The 19,547-nt window shown below is 47.5% G+C and overlaps 2 protein-coding genes across 3 annotated transcripts in view; one reads left to right on the top strand and one right to left on the bottom strand.

Moving 5' to 3' along the window:
• The window catches only part of fam184ab (family with sequence similarity 184 member Ab), a 78,065-nt gene that overhangs the window by 46,611 nt on the left and 11,907 nt on the right, over positions 1-19,547 (top strand). For both annotated transcript variants that reach the window (XM_027001663.3, XM_027001662.3), the window contains exons 11-14: positions 6,713-6,863; positions 9,346-9,558; positions 15,722-15,875; positions 16,739-16,866. In XM_027001663.3, the coding sequence (XP_026857464.3) occupies positions 6,713-6,863; positions 9,346-9,558; positions 15,722-15,875; positions 16,739-16,866 (646 nt within the window). The remainder of the gene's footprint in view (positions 1-6,712; positions 6,864-9,345; positions 9,559-15,721; positions 15,876-16,738; positions 16,867-19,547) is intronic.
• LOC145658680 (uncharacterized) lies at positions 13,020-14,775 on the bottom strand (the record flags this gene model as incomplete). The annotated part of the gene is made up of 2 exons (XM_081717007.1): positions 13,020-13,432; positions 13,482-14,775. Coding segments are annotated over 2 exons (1,707 nt in total), but the record flags the coding sequence as incomplete, so codon positions are not given.

Raw genomic sequence — 19,547 nt, 5'->3', positions numbered from 1 at the left:
TTTATTTCATTCTTTTCAACTATGGGGTAGAATTAACTGTACAATTTCACTTATTCACATCCATTCTTTAACTTCTCATCACCTGTTCTCTTCATTCAGCATAATATCAAAACATTGTGTGTATCATTTTCATCATGGTCTACTCATCCAGAGATTTGGCTTACAAACATGCAGAGAATCAGGTGCTTTCATTCTTACTCTTGCCTTTATTCTCCTCATAGTCTAGATCTGTATGTTATTTTTCAACCTCTCCTTGTTTTTTGGGTTCTTTCACTGTTTCTCATTGATCTCACTCACAGGCTGGTCTTTGTTTATTCCAACTATGAAAAATGAGGAGAAGAATCAGTCATTTGTGTGTTAGTTGTGTTTTTATGTACATTTTGGCATGAATTACGTGCAGTACTCACACAGAGGTTTGTTGTTAGGTATGTCCGTATTATCTACGTTATACATGAGCTGTGTAATGGTTTTGGCTTCATTTTCAACGTCCACCGTCATTTGGTTTCCTGGGAAAACATTAACTAAGGCATGTTGGCGTTTATGTCGTTGCCACTTCCTACATCAGCAGTTCTTCGGCTGTGGCACCGTCATCATGGCATCTGTTCATACCCTTTACTCACCCAGAGGTCGGTTGACTGTTTTTTTCAGCCTCCTCTAAGTGAATGCACATGAGCTCGCTAAGGGTTTCACTTTCATGACGTACCTCTGGCAGGTTTTGCATGAGTAAATTTGATTAATTTTCTAGCTGGCCTTTTTCATGATTCCAGTTTTTTAATGATTATCCACTCAGCCGGAGGTGTACTGTTTGATTCAGTCTAAAACATTTCGTCAGCTCATTAATGGCCTCACTCGTAACGCGTTTGACCATTTCTTCTGAAACATGAACAAATTCTCAGTAAAGCCTGATTAAATATTTGTAATAAAAAGCATTGTGTCAATAATAGGTGTACAAAATTGCACAGTATTAGTAGATGAATGTTCCTGGAAGTCAGTGCTGCGCTGATTAACCTTTATCAGCAGCAGCTCAGCTGTGGTTCTGTGAATTTTAATTTGGTACAGGCTCATTTCAACAGATGTACAGTTGTGTTAGTATTATGACATGTGATCTAAATTTCCTTGACTCACTCAGAGGTCCTCAGGGCCCTCAGACAAAGCCTCGGTTTCACAGGTGCCTCAGCATGTTTTTAAATGTTGTTTTAATGTTTTTCAGCTGAACCAGGTTAGTCATTTTGTCAGATGTTTGTCGTTTTGTCAGATATTTGTCAGATGTTAATACCTTTTGATCAGGCTAATGGCAGCAGATGTGCAGATGTGTCAGCAGCATGGGATTCTATGTGAATGTCTTTTACGCAACCAGAGATGGGTTAATATTTACCTTAGGCTCTTCCAGGTGAATGTGTCTCCTGAGCTCTTCAGAGACTTCAGCCTGAGCAGTTGACAATGAGCTTCAGCATGTGTCTTCCAACTGGAGCATGGAAAAAGTGTGTTATTATGGTGTTTCTTACTGGTTGTCTTAGACTTTACGAAAACTGGCATAAGTTTTAATTGTGTCAAGCTCAGGTTTTATATCTGTTTTCTACAATAAGTAATATTTCTCTTTACACAGTAGTATCTTGACTGCAAATGCCAAGAATTCGTAGTTTGAATATTTACACTGAAAAAAATATATTTTTGACCAATTGTTGAACAGCATTTTCTTGTCATTCTCTTATCTATTGGATATTTTAATTACTGTTGAAATATGTTTGCGATATTATACATGGAAAATGCTTTATTTTTACATAGCAACTGTGGAGAGCAGTTGATTGCTGATATTGCCATTAATTATTGTTTTCACACTGGTTTACCAGGTTATTTGTTTATTTACTTCTTTAGATCTTGTAAAAGATTAATAATGCACTAATACTAATACTAAGTGGTGTTTTAGTCATTGCTGATTAGAGGACAAAATCATTTTCAATAAGTAAATTTGTGTTCCTTATTCTAAAGTAAAGATTATTTAGTTTCCTGTGATTTAAATTCATCCGGTTAGAAAGGCAAGGGAAAATAAACAAAATAATTAATAAAATATTCTCAGTGCATCCAAATACAAGAACATGTTGTGACATTTTGAGCAAAATAGTGCGGTGCAAGTGAGATTAAACCAAAAAAAGGATTTTAAAGCAGCAACAGGGCAAACAGAGGGCAAAATGTAACAGAAAAATAAGTACTAAAAAATAAGTACAAAAGCTAAAAAAGTGAATGAGAGAAAAGTCGTGGCATTTGTAGGCTTGCAAGACAGATTCTCAGGCTGGAGAGTCTTGTGGTCTTGGGTAGGAAGCGTGTAATGAGGTGCTTGTGTGAGTGATAACAAATGGGTGATTGTGAACGTGGAAGTGGATGTGTGTCATGATTGCTGGAGTGACTGGTGATTGATGAGCTGGAGGTGTCTGATTGGTTGGAGGAGGATGAATGGGATTGTGTGGATGATAGACTGAGTGTTTGGCTGTGGACCGGAGTGTGACGACTTCTTTTATCATAAATGTCTTTTATCATAATCAGAAAGATCAGACTACAAGAAATTAGGCTATTTAATATTTGATTCTTTTAAAAAAAGAATTTTATTATGCAGTCTAAAATAAAACTAAATAAAAAAAAAAATTTATTAATGGATTTGTTTATGTTGTCATGGCAGTGCCACGGACAATCAACACTGGTGAACCTGGGTTTGTTTATGTTGCCATAGTTACACTACTATGTCATTTGATTCAGTGTTCTCACCACATAAAAATTAATGGTCAAATGTATGTGTGTCTTATTGCAGTGATTTGTAATACTGATTTTAGATGTATTTTTGTCCTCTGTATTATTAAAATAAAATTTATTTACATTTTATTTTTCACTTTAGCTATTGCTAAGCTATCTGAAATATCAATTACAAAACATGAAAGCCAGACATTTTTTATTTAGTTTCAACACTTTTCATAATCAAATGCTGATACATTTGTATGGACATATTAGTATAGTTAGTGATAGGAACTATGAGTGAATTAGTGACTTTTTCTTCTTCTTCTTCTTCTTCTTCTTCTTCTTCTTCTTCTTCTTCTTCTTCTTCTTCTTCTTCTTCTTCTTCTTCTAACTATTGGTGAACTATTACTTTAATATAAGTGAACAATTACTCTGAAGTAGTGAACTCTTAGAGTGAGCTCTAAAAATAAACACCAGAAGTCATTTGCTGCCTAGAATCTATAGGAATAACATGCGACTAATTATATACTAATTTCGATGATTATGAATTAAGATTATTAATTCATGGTAAATAGGTTCTATAACAAAGTCATGACAGTTTGTTTACTGTGCATTATTACAATGAATAATGCAATTATTAATGATTTTGAACTTACACTTACAGGCAGAAAGCAGCATAGTGAGTCTAATTTAAGCTTTACCAAACTATAGAACACTGCACAAGGCTTTTAAGAGAACAAGACTTTAAATGAGAACCAGAGAATAAGACTTTAAATATTCCCCAAAATAAGATCTGTTATCATTGTATTCGTTTACTCACTCAAAGGAAGGGTGTCGTCTGTGTCATCCAGCTAAACATTCCTTAGCTGGGTAATGGCTTCCTCCAGCTCTCCAGTGGTTCCAAGGTTTTCCGGTAATGGAATTCCCGTTCTCCCGTGTCACTGTAGAGAGGTTCTGAATGTGGCTCTAATGGCAGGTCCTGAAGGTCAGTCTCGTCCTCTCTCTCTGTTGGCTTTTGCTTTGCTTACTGTTCCTCATCTTCCCCGGTCTCTCTCCCACCCAGACCAACTGCAGGGCTGTTTTTCCGCTCTATCTTCCGGTTTTGTAGATTCCACTTCGGCATTCCTCTTTTGCTTTTCTTAAATTAGGTCTCTCCTGGATTCCGCCTCCTTCGTGTCTGTGTGTTCAGGATCGTCCTCCACTTTTGGAGCTGTCCTCTCCAGTGCCTTTCCACAGACTGATCTGAAATGGTATTGTGTGCGGAACGCCCCTCATCTGTGCCATAATGACACAGGGCATCAGGATGAATGAGACGTTTGTGTGTCAGTACTGACATCAGAGCAGTATAACAGGTGTTGTGATGTGTCATGTTCGGCACACTAATCCTTCCTTTTTTTTTACATTGTTTACATACCTTTTTCTTTGACATCTGTAATGGCTGCATGTCCTGGCCTTCTTTTACCAATGCCATTGCCAACACTAATTTGTTCATTGGTAGTGCAAGCAGATGATCTATTGATTCAAACTGGTGAAAAGTGCACTAAACATTCTTCTTTGATTACATGGACAGAATCCTTTGCACTCGTGCACATCCGAGCCACAGCTTCTGCCAGTGTCACAGTTTAAAGGTGGTTTTGGACTCCAGCTGAGGATACTTTCCAAGTAGACAACTAAGAGCTAAATTGCATAAATGGAAATGGAAATGAGTAAGGCTACTGTTTTATTGCAACGTCATTTGAAAATATAAGCCAGTAACAGATTTAGCCTTAGTCCCAAAGAAAGGTGCAGAGAGTTACGCTGTACTCTTTAGTCAGATTTGAATCATTTGTTTTTCCTACACTAACGGCACGGAGGTAGCCATGAAATCAAGCGAAAAACAAACAATGCCTTATCTCCCTGCTTAGATTTCATTCTTCTTTGGATAGCAGTCCCTTTATCATATCACTCACTGAGATACTTACATATTCCTGTATTGCTGGACTTCATAAGCTGTTGTCAAACATATTGGTAAACAAAAAAAAAGAAAAACAAAAGAAATATAGCTTTGAAAGTGCTCCAAATGTGAGGAGTATGGGTAAAATAATGTGGGAGTAAACCCCATAAAACGGCATTCTCACACTCCTCCTGACTGCACTGGTCGCAATAACCTGTCCTGAGGTTCAGTTATGATCACCTTTGTCAGACTAGCACAGTCCTTTGTGATGTGTTCATTAACACCCAAAACATTTAGATTTAAGGCATATTTCAGGCTACTCTCTCTCTCTCTCTCTCTCTCTCTCCCTCTCTCTCTCTCTCTCCCTCTCTCTCTCCCTCCCCCTGCCTCTCCCTCTCCCTCTCTCTGTCTCTCCCCAAAACTGTTAGCAGTAAATAACGACAGTGTTCCACTCCGCTTTTCAAGTGTGCATTACTCTTAATGTGCAAGTTAACCTCATCCAGGCCCTCTGCATGTCCACAGGCGTGAGCCAGCATTACCGTGGGCCTGGTGAGTCCCACCATGGACCCCACTGTGCCGTCAGTCTCCATTAGCAACCAGGCAAGATCAGCTCTCCTTCCATGGTAAAGGAGCAGACTGACTAGACTTGGCTTTATCGTAAATGCACACTGACATTTCTTTCATCTTTCTCCTTCTTGTCCTCTCTCTCTCTCTCTCTCTCGTTCTCTCGATTTACTGAACAAATATCTTGTGCAGTGTCTCATGAGTACACTGCTCATAATAACAAGAGGGCAGCAAAAGGGTTTTGAAACACCGCCAGGACGCCTTTATACCAGGACACAGTTATAACAAGACAGTTATACCAGGACATATTTTTGTCCCAGACGTTTTCAAGCATACTTTCTCTGACCTAAAATGTGTTGCATTAAAGTCAGGGTGATACTTTTCTGTGATATTTTCAGTTTGTGTTAGGAAAGTTAAATATCCTTGGTTACAAAACACTTTTATTTTGAGTTTGTTTGTTCTTTATGGGATTGCATTTAGAGTTGCTTTACACAGGAACATTTTTCCTAATTGTGCTCTTTAGCCGTGAGACCTCATTAGTAAGGAAATGTACAAATACTCCCTTCATCTTCTTTGGACCTCATTGGCTCTTCAGGGGCATGATCACATCTGCCAGGGGCGTAGTCACATCTCCCAGGGGCGTAGTCATCTATCCCAGGGGCGTAGTCATCTATCCCAGGGGCGTAGTCACATCTCCCAGGGGCGTAGTCATCTATCCCAGGGGCGTAGTCATCTATCCCAGGGGCGTAGTCATCTATCCCAGGGGCGTAGTCACATCTGCCAGGGGCGTAGTCATCTATCCCAGGGGCGTAGTCACATCTCCCAGGGGCGTAGTCATCTATCCCAGGGGCGTGGCCACCCACGCAGCAAAAACAGGGCTCGTAAAGTGGTTCTCCTCAATACGCGTCCTGTATAAATTCCCTGTTATGTTGCTAGCTTCATGCAGCAGGTTGCCATAAAGAAAGGGAAAAAATGTAATTCTCTGTGAAAGATGAAAGGGTTGGGGAAGGGGTTGACAAGTGTGATATTAATTTTTGGTGAATGTAAGAAGCTCCTGCAATGATTACGTCAGTGATCTCGTTGAGAACAGAACATCACCCAGGTGCAGCCTGTCCATACGTCTACTGCTGTACTGAACTGCACGATCAAACAATTGAAACTGTCTCAGGGTGTGTGGGAAAGGTATGGATAAATGCACAGCAGTAGACGTGTGCAGTAATGTGTGTGTGTGTGTGTGTGTGTGTGTGTGTGTGTGTGTGTGTGTGTGTGTGTGTGTGTGTGTGTCTGTGTGTGTGTGTGTGTGTATGTGTGTATGTATGTGTGTGTATGTGTGTATGTATGTGTATGTGTGTGTGTGTGTGTGTGTGTGTCTGTGTGTGTATGTGTGTGTGTGTGTGTGTGTGTGTGTGTGTGTGTATATGTGTGTGTGTGTGTGTGTGTGTGTGTGTGTGTGTGTGTGTGTGTGTGTGTGTGTGTGTGTCTCCGCAGACAGGAGTGTAAGAAGCTGCGGGAAGAGCTGCGGGAGGAGCATGAGGAGAACAAGACAGCTGCGCTGACCCAGCTGGCCCAGAGCAAAGAGCATGAGCTGGGCAGTGCCCGCGAGAGCTGGCACCGCAAGGTGGAAGACCTACTAGAGCAGGTGAGGGCATGAGGACCGCACACACACCCAACCAGCCTCCACCCGGCCGATTTTCGCCTACACCTTCCAACAGACCTATGTTCCTCCAGCCTCCGATCCTGCCCGATAGCCATACGTGCTGCTCGGCAGCCTGGTGTTCCTCCCCGCCATCCCACCCATCTCCATATTTAACATGCCTGCAGCTGAGCTGGCTCCTCAAATCGCTTACTGAAGGCTGGGTGCCGGTTGGCATTTGCATGCGGGGTGATGGCGTAGTTGCATCCCCGGCTCTGCTGTGGCTTCCACAGAAAGTTCCAGAAGAAAAGTGCTGACTAAGTGAAAAGAGGGCAGCGATGATATTAGATTTCAACCCACTTTTTGAAATCAGTTCAGGTTTCCACTTATAAACCCCTTAATTGGGAGAGCTTTATTAAAGAAACAGTGAGATGTGGTACATTAAATATTAAAAATAACTTTAATATTCAAATTGTCTCAAATTCAAACAGTAGAGGCCTGCAGCATGATCGAGTATTGCATCTGTGTGCCTGATTCTTATTAGTGCCCCCAATTTGTATTAGTGACCCCTGATTAATATTAGTGACTCCCGATTTGCATTAGCGACCCCTGATTCGCATTGGTGACCCCTGATTTCTATTACCGACCCCCAGTTCACATTACTGGCCACATTTTCACATTAGTGACCCCCAGATCGCATTAGGGATCCCTGATTCATATTAGTAACCCCATATTTGTATTAGTGACCCCCAATTTGTATTAATGATCCCCAATTCACAGTAGTGACCCCCGTTTCATATTAGTGATTCCCGATAATCTGATTAGATAGAGCAGGACAGCGCTGAGCTGGGCCCTTCAGACTCAAAAGTCTTTGACATGTGTGCTTTGGCCTCAGCTCAAACCGTAACATCTTACCATAACATAACTGATGACGTTACGTTTTTTTGTCATCCTGTTTTCATTGCCGTGTTTTTTTTTTCCGTTTAGCGTAGTCTGCTTCTTTCCGAGCCTCTTCTCCCCTCTGCAGGAACTAGACGTAGTTAGACGTAGAAGCTCAACCTCTCCGGTTGCGCCTTGCGCGTCGCCTGTTGGAGACAGGAATCATAGCCCTCGTCCGATTTGCTCCGTGTCTGCTCACGTCATCTCTTCCGCTCGTCTTATTCTCAGACTGAAGGCTTTGGCGGGTTCGAGCGCTGCGTAAGACAAATGTCTCGTTATTCCTCGTCAATTCCTCGGCGGGCGTGACAGTTGCATCAGAGGCCCGCCGCGTGAGGGGCGGCTCATGGCGTGAGCCGCTTTGACGTGATTGTTGTCCCACTCTGCGGTTCCGGGACGACAATCCTCCCGCAGCGGGTGAGCACGTTAACGAGACAGGCAGGCCACTGGGGGAGCCAGCTCCTGCTCGCCTCCTCTCGTCCCTCTGCTTCAGAGACAGGACGCGGCGGCAGGCTAAGGCGAGAACATCTGCCAGTGATCGCTCACTTTCGCCTCGTCTCTGGGACAGTGCCGTGTCAGTTCTACACACACACACACACACACACACCACAGTGTTGAACAGTATTATGTCTAGAAAGGCTTGTGCTGACATTAAATACTGTTAACGAATCTGACAGCCACACCAATGTTTATGCTATACGAAGTGTGTTAGCTGTTTACAGAAGATTATCAGTCAGTATGTTTACATCTGTCTTTGCAATAATGCGATTCCTCAGTACCTTGTTATTGTCAAAGTGTGTGTGCACTAAATAACGAGGGTGGAAAACTCACTTAAGGTGTTTATATGACAATAAGTTATATGACAGTAAGTTATATGACAATCAGAGTATTGCCTCTATCAAAATGTGGTTTGTAATGTACCTGTAAAATCCATTAATTTATTCTCCCATGTTAGGTGAAAATGTAACATCAAAGGGTTTTGGTGACCACCCACCTTATTTAATCCCACGGCACATCTAAGTCATCGTTCGCCACTTTATTTATAGCTTAATACTAATAATCTTTAATAACGCGAGCTGGTTATGTATGCGGGGACGTGTCTGGAAAGGGGTTTGCAAAGTAGGCAGGAACAGACAGGTCTTACAGCAGCAGCAGGACAAATAAGCAGCATTCTCCCAATCAGGGTTTATCTCTGGGATTAGCAGACACCTGCTCCAGAAAAAGAAGACTTATGTTTCCTTACCTCTTTATGTGCTTTTTTATCAATTCTTTCCATTGTTTTCTTTGTTCATCTTTTTTTGGTGTGTGTGTGTGGGTGTGTGTGTGTGTGTGTGTGTGTGTGTGTGTGTGTGTGTGTGTGTGTGTGTGTGTGTGTGTGTGTGTGTCGGTGTGTCGGTGTGGACTTTCCACATTTGACAAGCTGTAGGTCTCTGTCGTATCGATGTCATTTCATACTGATAATGGTGGAAGGTTTGTTCTCACCCAACCTCAACACTCTTCCTGCCTGTCTCTCTCTCTCTCCCTCCCTCCCTCCCTCCCTCTCTCCGCACAGATCTCCCTGCTGAAACAGAGTCTGGAGATGCAGCTCTCCCAGTCTCAGCACTCCCTGCAGCAGCTGCAGGCCCAGTTCAGCCAGGAGAGGGAGCACCTGGGTCAGCAGCTACAGGAGCTGGAGCTGGAGCACCAGCGCAGGGAGGAGCGGCTTCACGAGGCCCACTGCTGCACCATCCAGGACATGCAGGAGGCGCGCCAGCATGACCTCAAGGTCACCCCCCGAACACACACTCCGCCCGCACCGCCCGAGCCGTCTCCGTGCTTTCTTGCCATCGTTCCGGTGTCTCGCTCTACAACGTTACGCTTCATCTGTGCATGTCTGCGTTCCTGTGTCTCTGGGGGTTGTGCATTCAGGTCTATGTGCTGGGTCACCATGTGCTGAGATTTCAGGCCCACTTCTGTCTCTGGACTGCGTTTTTGGGCCACGTTCCGTTTTCCACTGTTGTGAATCTTCCCTCTTCGCTCCGGCTTCCGACGCTATGTTCCCTGTCTGCTGTGTTTTTAGGTCCTGCTCTGTTGATCTATTTTTCCGAGCTCCCTCTGTCCTGGTGTTTTCCCCAGTTCCAGTTCCCAGTGCTACCCTATAGCACCTAACACTACAGTCCGTACAGGAGTACTTTCGCCATCATCGGGTGAGATAATTACTAGGACATGGAGTCAGCCTTGCAAAACACCTCACTGCTTTCCATGCAGTAGATCCATGCAGGGCACAGAATGGCTGCACATCTCTCCTGCTGCCCTGTCCCAGTTCGGTGAGCTCGGCCCACCTGCCGTCCTCGGTCTCGGCGGGTTGCCCGGAGGACCATGGGTTGAGGCACGGGGCAGGGGCAGGCTGAGGGGGGCCTGCTGCAGGAACGCACGTGCTTCCACGGCAGACGGGATCAAAAGAAGGCTCCAACTCCACGCTGACCTCGTTAGGATTGTTGTCAGGCATATAACAGGAAAGATATGCAGTGCTAAGAGTGAGAAATGTCAGTACAGAGCACATGGGGGGGGGGGGGGTTCTTGGGGCGTAAGGGGTTAAATGCCGGGCACCAACCTCTAAACAGGAGCCTCCGCAGGGCCCTGTCTGGGAAGGACTGCACAAGTGCTGCTCAGACATAAAGTGGGGAAGAAAGGAGCACTTCGAACAAGTCCCAGGTTAAGGACAGCAGGAACGCTTCCCAGAACAGACTGGCTGGAAGCATCCGTGGAGAGGCCAGAGCTGGAAGGAGAGCCAGCACGGCAGAGCTGGAGATGCTCGTAAACTCTGCTTTTCGGTTTTTACGGCCGATCCGCCATCCTTTAAAGGACAGTGCACGCCCAAAAACGCAACGACCCCAAGCTTTGACGTAAACCAAAATCACAGGTTAAACATCTGTTTATTCTCCTGCCGGCACGTTAAAGCACCCTATTAGGCTTAATAGAAGCAAAAGTGGAAGCACAGGGGCTCGTGACATTCGGGATCTCATCAGAGCTCTGCTCGCTGAACCAGGGACACATACACGAGAAGAGAAACACAGTGATATAGACGCAAGCCTCCACTCTGGGGACACGTTTAATCGAGGTAGTACTTCGCGCGGCGTTTATTTATGGAGTTCTCCGCCAGCGGACCCGAGCGCGGAGGCCAGGCGTGGCTCTGCCCAGCTCCAGGGTTGTTCATATAAGTGCCTTTCTCCAGCTGCTCCGTCGTAATTCATCCGCTTTGTACCGGGGAGAGCCAAGCTCATCAGCTGAGCTTGTCTTTACGGCTCTCCGCTCCGGATCCAAGGATGCGCCAGCAAGCGCGGTCGGGTACTGCGTTTATCGAAGGGCTTAGCGGCGTTTGGTATGTAAGAAGGGGCTCTGCCGTGGAAGAACAGCCGCAGCTGCAGCAGGGCGGTGTTCTGCCTTTCCCTCCCGCCCCCTCTCTGGCCGCCAGTGCCAACTTCTGAGCTCCGCCCCCCCAACCAGGCACGCACGCACGCTCGCCGAAGACTCTGCGAGGGGAACTGCCGGTGCTTAGCCGGCGCTCCAGGGCTCGGTGGCAGAGACAGAGAGCGCGCTTGGGAAGGGAGAGCGGCCTCCCTGCCGCGTCTCCATGTGTCCCTCCCTGAGGCCGGCGTCCTCCGAGGTAGGACAAGATCGACAGTCGCCTCGGCGCAGACTCTTCACTACGGCACCCGGGAGGGGAAGCGTTTCACTTGCCAAACCCTGTGGCCCCCTTGGGCTTTTCTGCTGCTGACGTTCGGAAGCTCCTTTCGCCAGCTCCGGCTCATCTGGAAAAAGGCCAAGGGCCCTGGGAACCAGCCGTTGGCCTCCCCAAGGGGGTGTTTGGCAGCCTTGGCCCAGGAGCCCGAAAGGATCGCATATGGCCCAGCGAGCGAGCCAAGACGCCTGGGAGAAGAAGTGGCGCACGAGTTCCTGGCAGGAGCAAACCTCGACCCCGCAGCGCGCGAGCGTTCAGCGCATGCCTTCCGCTCCCCTCCTGCTGCAGCCGAGTGACTTGGAGAGGTCATAAAAAATGCATCAAGGCTTTCCACAAGCAGGAATGAAAACAGATTCACCCCAGACGTTTTTATGATTGAACAAACCACATGGAGTGTAGCCCTAAGCAAAGCTAATGTAGCTTCACGAGACACAGGGGAGACTTCAGGCACATGCCTCTGATACCCTTCGCCCCCTCTGTGCCAGACCGCTTCCCCTGCCCTCTTTCCCGTACGGATAATCAGTGCCGTTTTTCGAGATTTCTCGCATGCCGAATTTCCTTCTCTCCCGCTCCGCGTTCCGTGCGAGCGCTGCCGTGGCATTGGGAGTCGTTCACGAGTTATCACACAGCAGTTCATATCGATTCGGTTCTCATTACGCTTGCTGTGTGGATGCTGGCAAACTGCTTTTCTCTTGTGCGTACAGCCGGCAGAGGCGCTGAGCGCCATTTGCTCTACGCTGGAGCACGCTGTACGCCATCTCCACCCCGGCATACGTGCCGAGCGTGGGGGCGGCAGCGGACAAGGCCACTGGGACTGGGAATGTCTCCACGCCAGGTTCCCACATGTAGCCAAGCGGAGCGCTGACACTCTAGTAGCATAAGCAGAGGTGCAAATTGCGTCGTGTCTGTGGGGAAGGAGGCTAGTATCTTTGCACCGAAAATGCTGTGAAATTGTGTGTGTGTATGTGTGTGTGTGTGTGTGTGTGTGTGTGTGTGTGTGCGTGATTGCATGTGTATATCCTTGAGCAAGACAAATGAGTTAGGAACTTTGTCAATCAGGTTAAAAGCCACTTTCATGGGTATGAAGCCTTTGCTGTCGTATGTGTGTGTGTGCGTGTGAGTGTGGGTGTTTGTGTGGGTGTGTGTTTGTGTGTGTGTGTGTGTGTGTGTGTGTGTGGCCAGTCTCCTGATAGCTGTCTAAGTGACTGTCATGACCTGACCTCTCCTCTCCTACCTTTGTCTATGCAGAGCCAAAGCTGTACAGAAACCCATATATGCTTTTATTTTACACAGACCTATAGAACAAGAGTGAAAAAAGGGACTTCAAAGAAAGTAGCACATTCCTGTCCAGTGCAGTGAATGTTTAGCCATCACTAAGACCATCAATAAGACTGTTTACTTCAGTCATTACAAGGCCAGACAAGCCCCTCCTTACAGTGCTCCCTCTCTCTCTCTCTCTCTCTCTTTCTCTCTCTCGATCTCGGTTGATCTCCCTCATTTGTCTGTCACTGCCTGTTTCTTTTGGATGAGCCATCTCTGCAGCACTGCAAGGACATGCCGTTTGCAGCAGTGCCCTGTCCCACTGCTCCATGCAGCTCCTGTCCCACTGCTCCATGCAGCTCCTGTCCCACTGCTCCATGCAGCTCCTGCATCATTGGTCCATGCAGATCCTGCACCATTGGTCCATGCAGCTCCTGTCCCACTGGTCCATGCAGCTCCTGTCCCACCGGTCCATGCAACTCCTGTCCCACTGCTCCATGCAGCTCCTGTCCCACTGCTCCATGCAGCTCCTGTCCCACTGCTCCATACAGCTCCTGCATCATTGGTCCATGCAGCTCCTGTCCCATTGGTCCATACAGCTCCTGTCCCACTGCTCCATACAGCTCCTGTCCCACTGCTCCATGCAGCTCCTGTCCCACTGCTCCATGCAGCTCCTGTCCCACTGCTCCATGCAGCTCCTGTCCCACTGCTCCATGCAGCTCCTGTCCCACTGCTCCATGCAGCTCCTGCATCATTGGTCCATGCAGATCCTGCACCATTGGTCCATGCAGCTCCTGTCCCACTGGTCCATGCAGCTCCTGTCCCACCGGTCCATGCAACTCCTGTCCCACTGCTCCATGCAGCTCCTGTCCCACTGCTCCATGCAGCTCCTGTCCCACTGCTCCATACAGCTCCTGCATCATTGGTCCATGCAGCTCCTGTCCCATTGGTCCATACAGCTCCTGTCCCACTGCTCCATACAGCTCCTGTCCCACTGCTCCATGCAGCTCCTGTCCCACTGCTCCATGCAGCTCCTGTCCCACTGCTCCATGCAGCTCCTGTCCCACTGCTCCATGCAGCTCCTGTCCCACTGCTCCATGCAGCTCCTGCATCATTGGTCCATGCAGATCCTGCACCATTGGTCCATGCAGCTCCTGTCCCACTGGTCCATGCAGCTCCTGTCCCACTGGTCCATGCAGCTACTGTCCCACTGCTCCATACAGCTCCTGCATCATTGGTCCATGCAGCTCCTGTCCCATTGGTCCATACAGCTCCTGTCCCACTGCTCCATACAGCTCCTGTCCCACTGCTCCATAAAGCTCCTGCACCACTGCTCCATGCAGCTCCTGTCCCACTGCTCCATGCAGCTCCTGTCCCACTGCTCCATGCAGCTCCTGTCCCACTGCTCCATGCAGCTCCTGCATCATTGGTCCATGCAGATCCTGCACCATTGGTCCATACAGCTCCTGTCCCACCGGTCCATACAGCTCCTGTCCCACTGCTCCATGCAGCTCCTGTCCCACTGCTCCATGCCGCTCCTGTCCCACTGCTCCATGCAGCTCCTGCATCATTGGTCCATACAGCTCCTGTCCCACTGCTCCATACAGCTCCTGTCCCACTGCTCCATAAAGCTCCTGTCCCACTGCTCCATAAAGCTCCTGTCCCACTGCTCCATGCAGCTCCTGCGCCATTGGTCCATGCAGCTCCTGTCCCACTGCTCCATACAGCTCCTGTCCCACTGCTCCATGTAGCTCCTGCACCATTGGTCCATACAGCTCCTGTCCCACTGGTCCATACAGCTCCTGTCCCACTGCTCCATGCAGCTCCTGTCCCACTGCTCCATGCAGCTCCTGTCCCACTGCTCCATGCAGCTCCTGTCCCATTGGTCCATGCAGCTCCTGCACCACTGGTCCATGCAGCTCCTGCACCACTGGTCCATGCAGCTCCTGCACCATTGGTCCATGCAGCTCCTGCACCATTGGCCAATGCTGCACCCCCAGTTCACATCACCCCACGGTTTCCTGTTTATTATTCCTCACCGCTATATTGTGTTCCTCACTCAACACATCTGCGTCTATAAAGAATAACAATAAAGTTGACTTTGAGTTTGACTTTGACTACTCATGCATCCGGAGTCTTAATACTCCACTCACATTTCCCCTCCCCACCCGTCTTCGTGGACCGGACAGTTGTTTGTAGCACCCGGTAGCAGCTTCCCAGTCCCATGCGTACATCTTCCCCGATCCAGACGGCTGCCGCTGCCCTCCCTAATCCGGAGTGACACAACACTTTTTTCTCCCCTACAATAAGCCTCTGCCAGTTCCAAAGGGCAGATATCCAAGTGCCTGCGCCAAGCCGCTGATACGCCTAAGTGCCCATTTATCGTAATAAAATTCCACTGATGGTCTGAGACTTGCAGGTCACCCCAGGGCAGCGGGCACATTCTGTCGTCAGTGCCGGCCAATCAAGGCAATTTGAGCGCCGCTGTAATTTTTGAGCTGCTTTGTTTCCACTAGTATTATGGGCTATCAATAAGAGTTTGTTCCACGTTTAGGGGGCTGATAAGAACTTTCTGAGTGTGCGGTTGTTTTTGTCAATATAAAATTGTCCTCACAATGTAGGAAAACAAAATAAAACAAATAAACATAAAATTACAAAGTTAACTAAGGTTTACCTGCCTTGTCAGGACCAGCAAGACAAATTGCTTTTTTTGTTTTTTTATAAGAGAAAGGTCAAAAACATTTATTTTTAGTTACGTTTAGGGTTAGGAGAAAGGTTTTACTAAATGTTTATGTAACAAATGTGTACATGGTGTATGTGTGTGTGTGTCATGTTTGTGTATATGCGCACGCACACCCGTGTGTATTTATTCCTGTGGTGTGTGTGTGTGTGTGTGTGTGTGTGTGTGTGTGTGTGCGTGCGTGGGTGGGTGGGTGGGTGTGTGTAGGAGCTGGAGGAGCGTCTCCGGCAGCAGCACCACCTGGAGCTCCAGTCTCTGAGAGAAGTCCACAGGCAGAATCTGGAGACGCTGAAGCAGCAGTCTGAGCAGGAGCTGCAAACACTTCGCTTCGAGCTGGAGGACGAGGGCAAAGCCATGCTGGGTGAGCTCCCCACATCCAGCCACTCCACCCGCTCCACCCCAACCCTCATGACCCTCCGGCTGCCTGAAGACTGCACTGTCTACATATGCCTACTCCATCACTGCAGAGAGGGCTGGGTCATTTTTTTCTAGCAGATGCATACAGTTGTACAGTGGGCTGAATGTGCACTGGTAAACACCTGCTGAAACACTATTCTGCCTATTATAATAATAATAATATCATTATAATAATAATATCATTATAACAATAATAGTTAGTTTTGGTTTGTCTGTTTGGGGTTTTGGGTGTTTGGGCTTTGGTGTTTTATTTTTTTTGCAATGCAGCTCTAATGGATATGCTCAAATTAATCCAAGCATGTAGGTTCAGAGTGCCACCAGAAAGCTGCTTGGTACAAAGTAACCGAAACAGAACTTTTTCTTTACTTGTTGAACTCATGTAGCACTGTGTGCATGGCTCCACTTTTTAATTAACACTATCAAAATGTTATGAAACTGTGGGGTTTTTTTTATTTATATATATATATATATATATATATATATATATATATATATATATATATAAATAGCTTAGTATGCTTCTCAGACACCATAATGAGATTAGAGCAGGTTTTTTCAGAAATATAACCACGATTCTGAATCACTGTGCTGTGTGGAAATGATGGGCCTGTGGAAGGAAATTGCCAGTGCTGAAAAGAAAGCAATTGCTTTCTTTAGTTTTATGCTTAGAAAGTTGGTGATTTATGATTTGTAATACCGCATGGAGACTTTTTCTCTCTGTTTATTTTCTCCTAATCCCTCCTTTCTGCTTTTCTCTCTCCATCTCTCCTCCCCTCTTCTCCCCCCCCACCCCTCCCGTCTGCCCAGCCTCCCTGCGTTCCGAGCTGAACCACCTCCACGCGTCGGCCATAGAGCACCTCCGGCAGACCCATCAGCAGGAAGCGGCAGCCGCTAAGCAGGAGCTGGAGGACGCTCTGGAGCGGAGCAGGACACAGGTGGGCATGCTCTCTGCAGCCGGAGTACTATGTTCTGTGTTTTCATCACACACACACACACAAAAAAAAAAGACCCAGCTTCACACGTACGCTTTTCATTTTTTAATGGCGACCACGTTTCTCTCTCTCTCTCTCGTTTTTTAATTTTTTTGCTCTAAAAATATACACAGCTACCAGCAGCTCTGGGGGCTTAACATCAGTACTGATATCTTATTGTGGAGAAAAACTAATTAATCATAGTCCGCCGTCAACCAGCTACATCAAACAAGAAATCCTCCGTTTCTTGTCCAGCTCCGCTTCAGCTAGGCCGCCTGCGGGAAACGTAAGAGCCACGCACCAGGACGGCTGGCTCGGGGAGGAATTGCACAGCTCGTATGGGGTTTAGGAGAGAGAAAGCGCACTCGCGTACGCACGTGCGTCTAAGCGCATAAGCACACATAAGCTGGAGAAGCACTTCACCTGCATTAGTCTGCACTTCAGCAGCCCAGCTTTAGGGGGCGTGGCCGTCTCACGGTCCAGAGGATGGGCTCGGCGGACAATGCGTCCAGCTGTTCTCGCCGCAAAGATGCGGTGTGTCTTTGACGTTACTAGATGAATGCGAGAACAAAGCTCCAGATCGCCACGCCGATGAGAAACATCTGGGCTGGGTGGTTGTTTTTATGGGGGGGGGTTTTAAGCCACACCACGGGTCTCTTTATTCGTAATATCCTTGTATATACACAGAGGTCTCCTGACGCTTGGGCCTGTGTTGTCTACACCCTTCCCACAAACAGTGACACATTGAGGGTCTAGGCAGCTTTGTGGCAGCTCAGGCACCCCCAACACACACACACACACACACACACACACACACCAGGACAGCTTCCCCACCCAACTGCCTGCTCCTGCATGCCATAATGTATTTGACTAGAATCAGAATGTACCTGTTGTGTTATATAAATCACCTTGCCACACTGAGAAGATTAGGAAGCGTTACCATAACACTTATATGGCCTGTAATTAAACCAGGTTGCTGCATTGCAAGCATACCCCTCTCTAACATTTTCTCTAGGCATCGATTTTGAGCTTGTATTAAATCAACGTGATTATCCTTTTTCCCCCCTGCAGTAAATCATGCACCTCTGAGATAAACACACGTCCTTGGATACTAATTCAAGCAATTTGCCTCTTCAGTTTCTTACTGCATGGGGCAGCTGGTGAGAGGATGGCAGAGTGGGAAAGCAGGAACAAAATCGTCCCATTCAGAGGACCTGTGTCACTCATCTCCCTCTCTCACACTCTCATTCTAATCTCCGTAGTCCCATATTTAATCTGTTTCTCTCAAACTTGTTTTCTTGCTCTCTCTCTCCCTCTCACCCCTTTTCTTTTTCTTCCTCTGTCTCGGTTCTTTGTCTGCTCATTTCTGTGTGGCCTGCCTTGTTTTTTTTTTTCTCTTTCGCTGTCTCCCTAATTCGCTCTCTCTCTCTCTCTTCCTTCATTAGTGCGGCTCTCACTGTTTCTCCCTTGTCCCCATTAATTGTTTCCCTGAGAGAGATGGGCGTGCGCGGCTGGCTTAACGAGCTGTGCGAGATTGGCCGGCCAAAGCCATAGCGTGAAGAATTGCGTCTTATCGTGATAACAGTCGTTGGGGCCATGTGGCCCCCATTGCCCTGCCACGGCGTACGCGCGACACGCTCGGCTCGTGGTCCCCCGTCCCTTGTGATGGCTGGCTCAGGTCTGCGGAGCTGTTTCTGAATGCAGCACGTCGTCCAGACAGACTCTCTCAATCTCATTACGTTCACATTTCTACCGAAGCCATCGACTCTGGCGTTAGAGGTCAGTCCGTTTTTCCCGTTTCTCGCTGAGCTGTGGAACGTTTTCCAGCTGCGAGCCGGACGTCCCTGCGTGGATCAGAGGAAGTACCTGAGCGCCCAAAGCCTCACTAAACCCTGCGCTTTTTCAAATGAGTGTCTGAGTACAAGGTTTCGCATTTTTATTAGCTCCTGTTTCTTGAATGCTGAGACCTTTAGGAGAGGGCTGTCCATAAACATCTGCACTCCAGAGAGGTCCCGCTCCTGCCCAGTTTTCTCTCTAACTCCCTCCCAAACCCCCACAAAATGTCTGTGCGTGTGTGCATGTGTGTCAGGGGACCGGGGATTTAGTCAGGCTCCAGTTGGCCCTGGCAGGCCCCAGCAGGTTGAGGTAGCCCCACAGCCACCTGCTAAGCAGCCTGCCAGGCGTGGGACAGCACTAGCAGCAGTCAGACTGCCCTCTGCGGTTGACTTCCCTTAGGACAAGCAGTGCTAACGACTTCTTTTAGGACAAATGTTGCTGACAGAGAACATATCCATGATGATGTCAAAGACTCGAAGATTTAGGTGAGATTACTAGCTTAAGACTCGAATGAAATGTTCCTCCCTCACACACACAGACACACACACTCACACACAGATGGACACAGAGTGAAGCATTTGGACACTCAGGAGAAGTGTGTAGCTGAACTGTAGCTCGCAGAGGTAGCAGGCAGCCAACCCGAGCTCAGGCCTTTACGCAAGCACAATTCCCTGTAAGCCTCAAGCTCCGTACATGCCTGTCTGAAGCATGCAAGAAACATTTTGATGTTTACGGTGGCTTAAAACTAAGCGTATACTGCTCATACACATTTTAAACCCACCCTTGGACTAAATAACATCCGTCTATGG

This window comes from Electrophorus electricus, chromosome 7, assembly GCF_041902795.1.
Source record: "Electrophorus electricus isolate QZ-2024a chromosome 7, ASM4190279v1, whole genome shotgun sequence".
Classification (NCBI taxonomy): domain Eukaryota; kingdom Metazoa; phylum Chordata; class Actinopteri; order Gymnotiformes; family Gymnotidae; genus Electrophorus; species Electrophorus electricus.
Note: the sequence above shows the minus strand (reverse complement) of the source record. Positions and strands in the feature narration are given on the sequence as shown.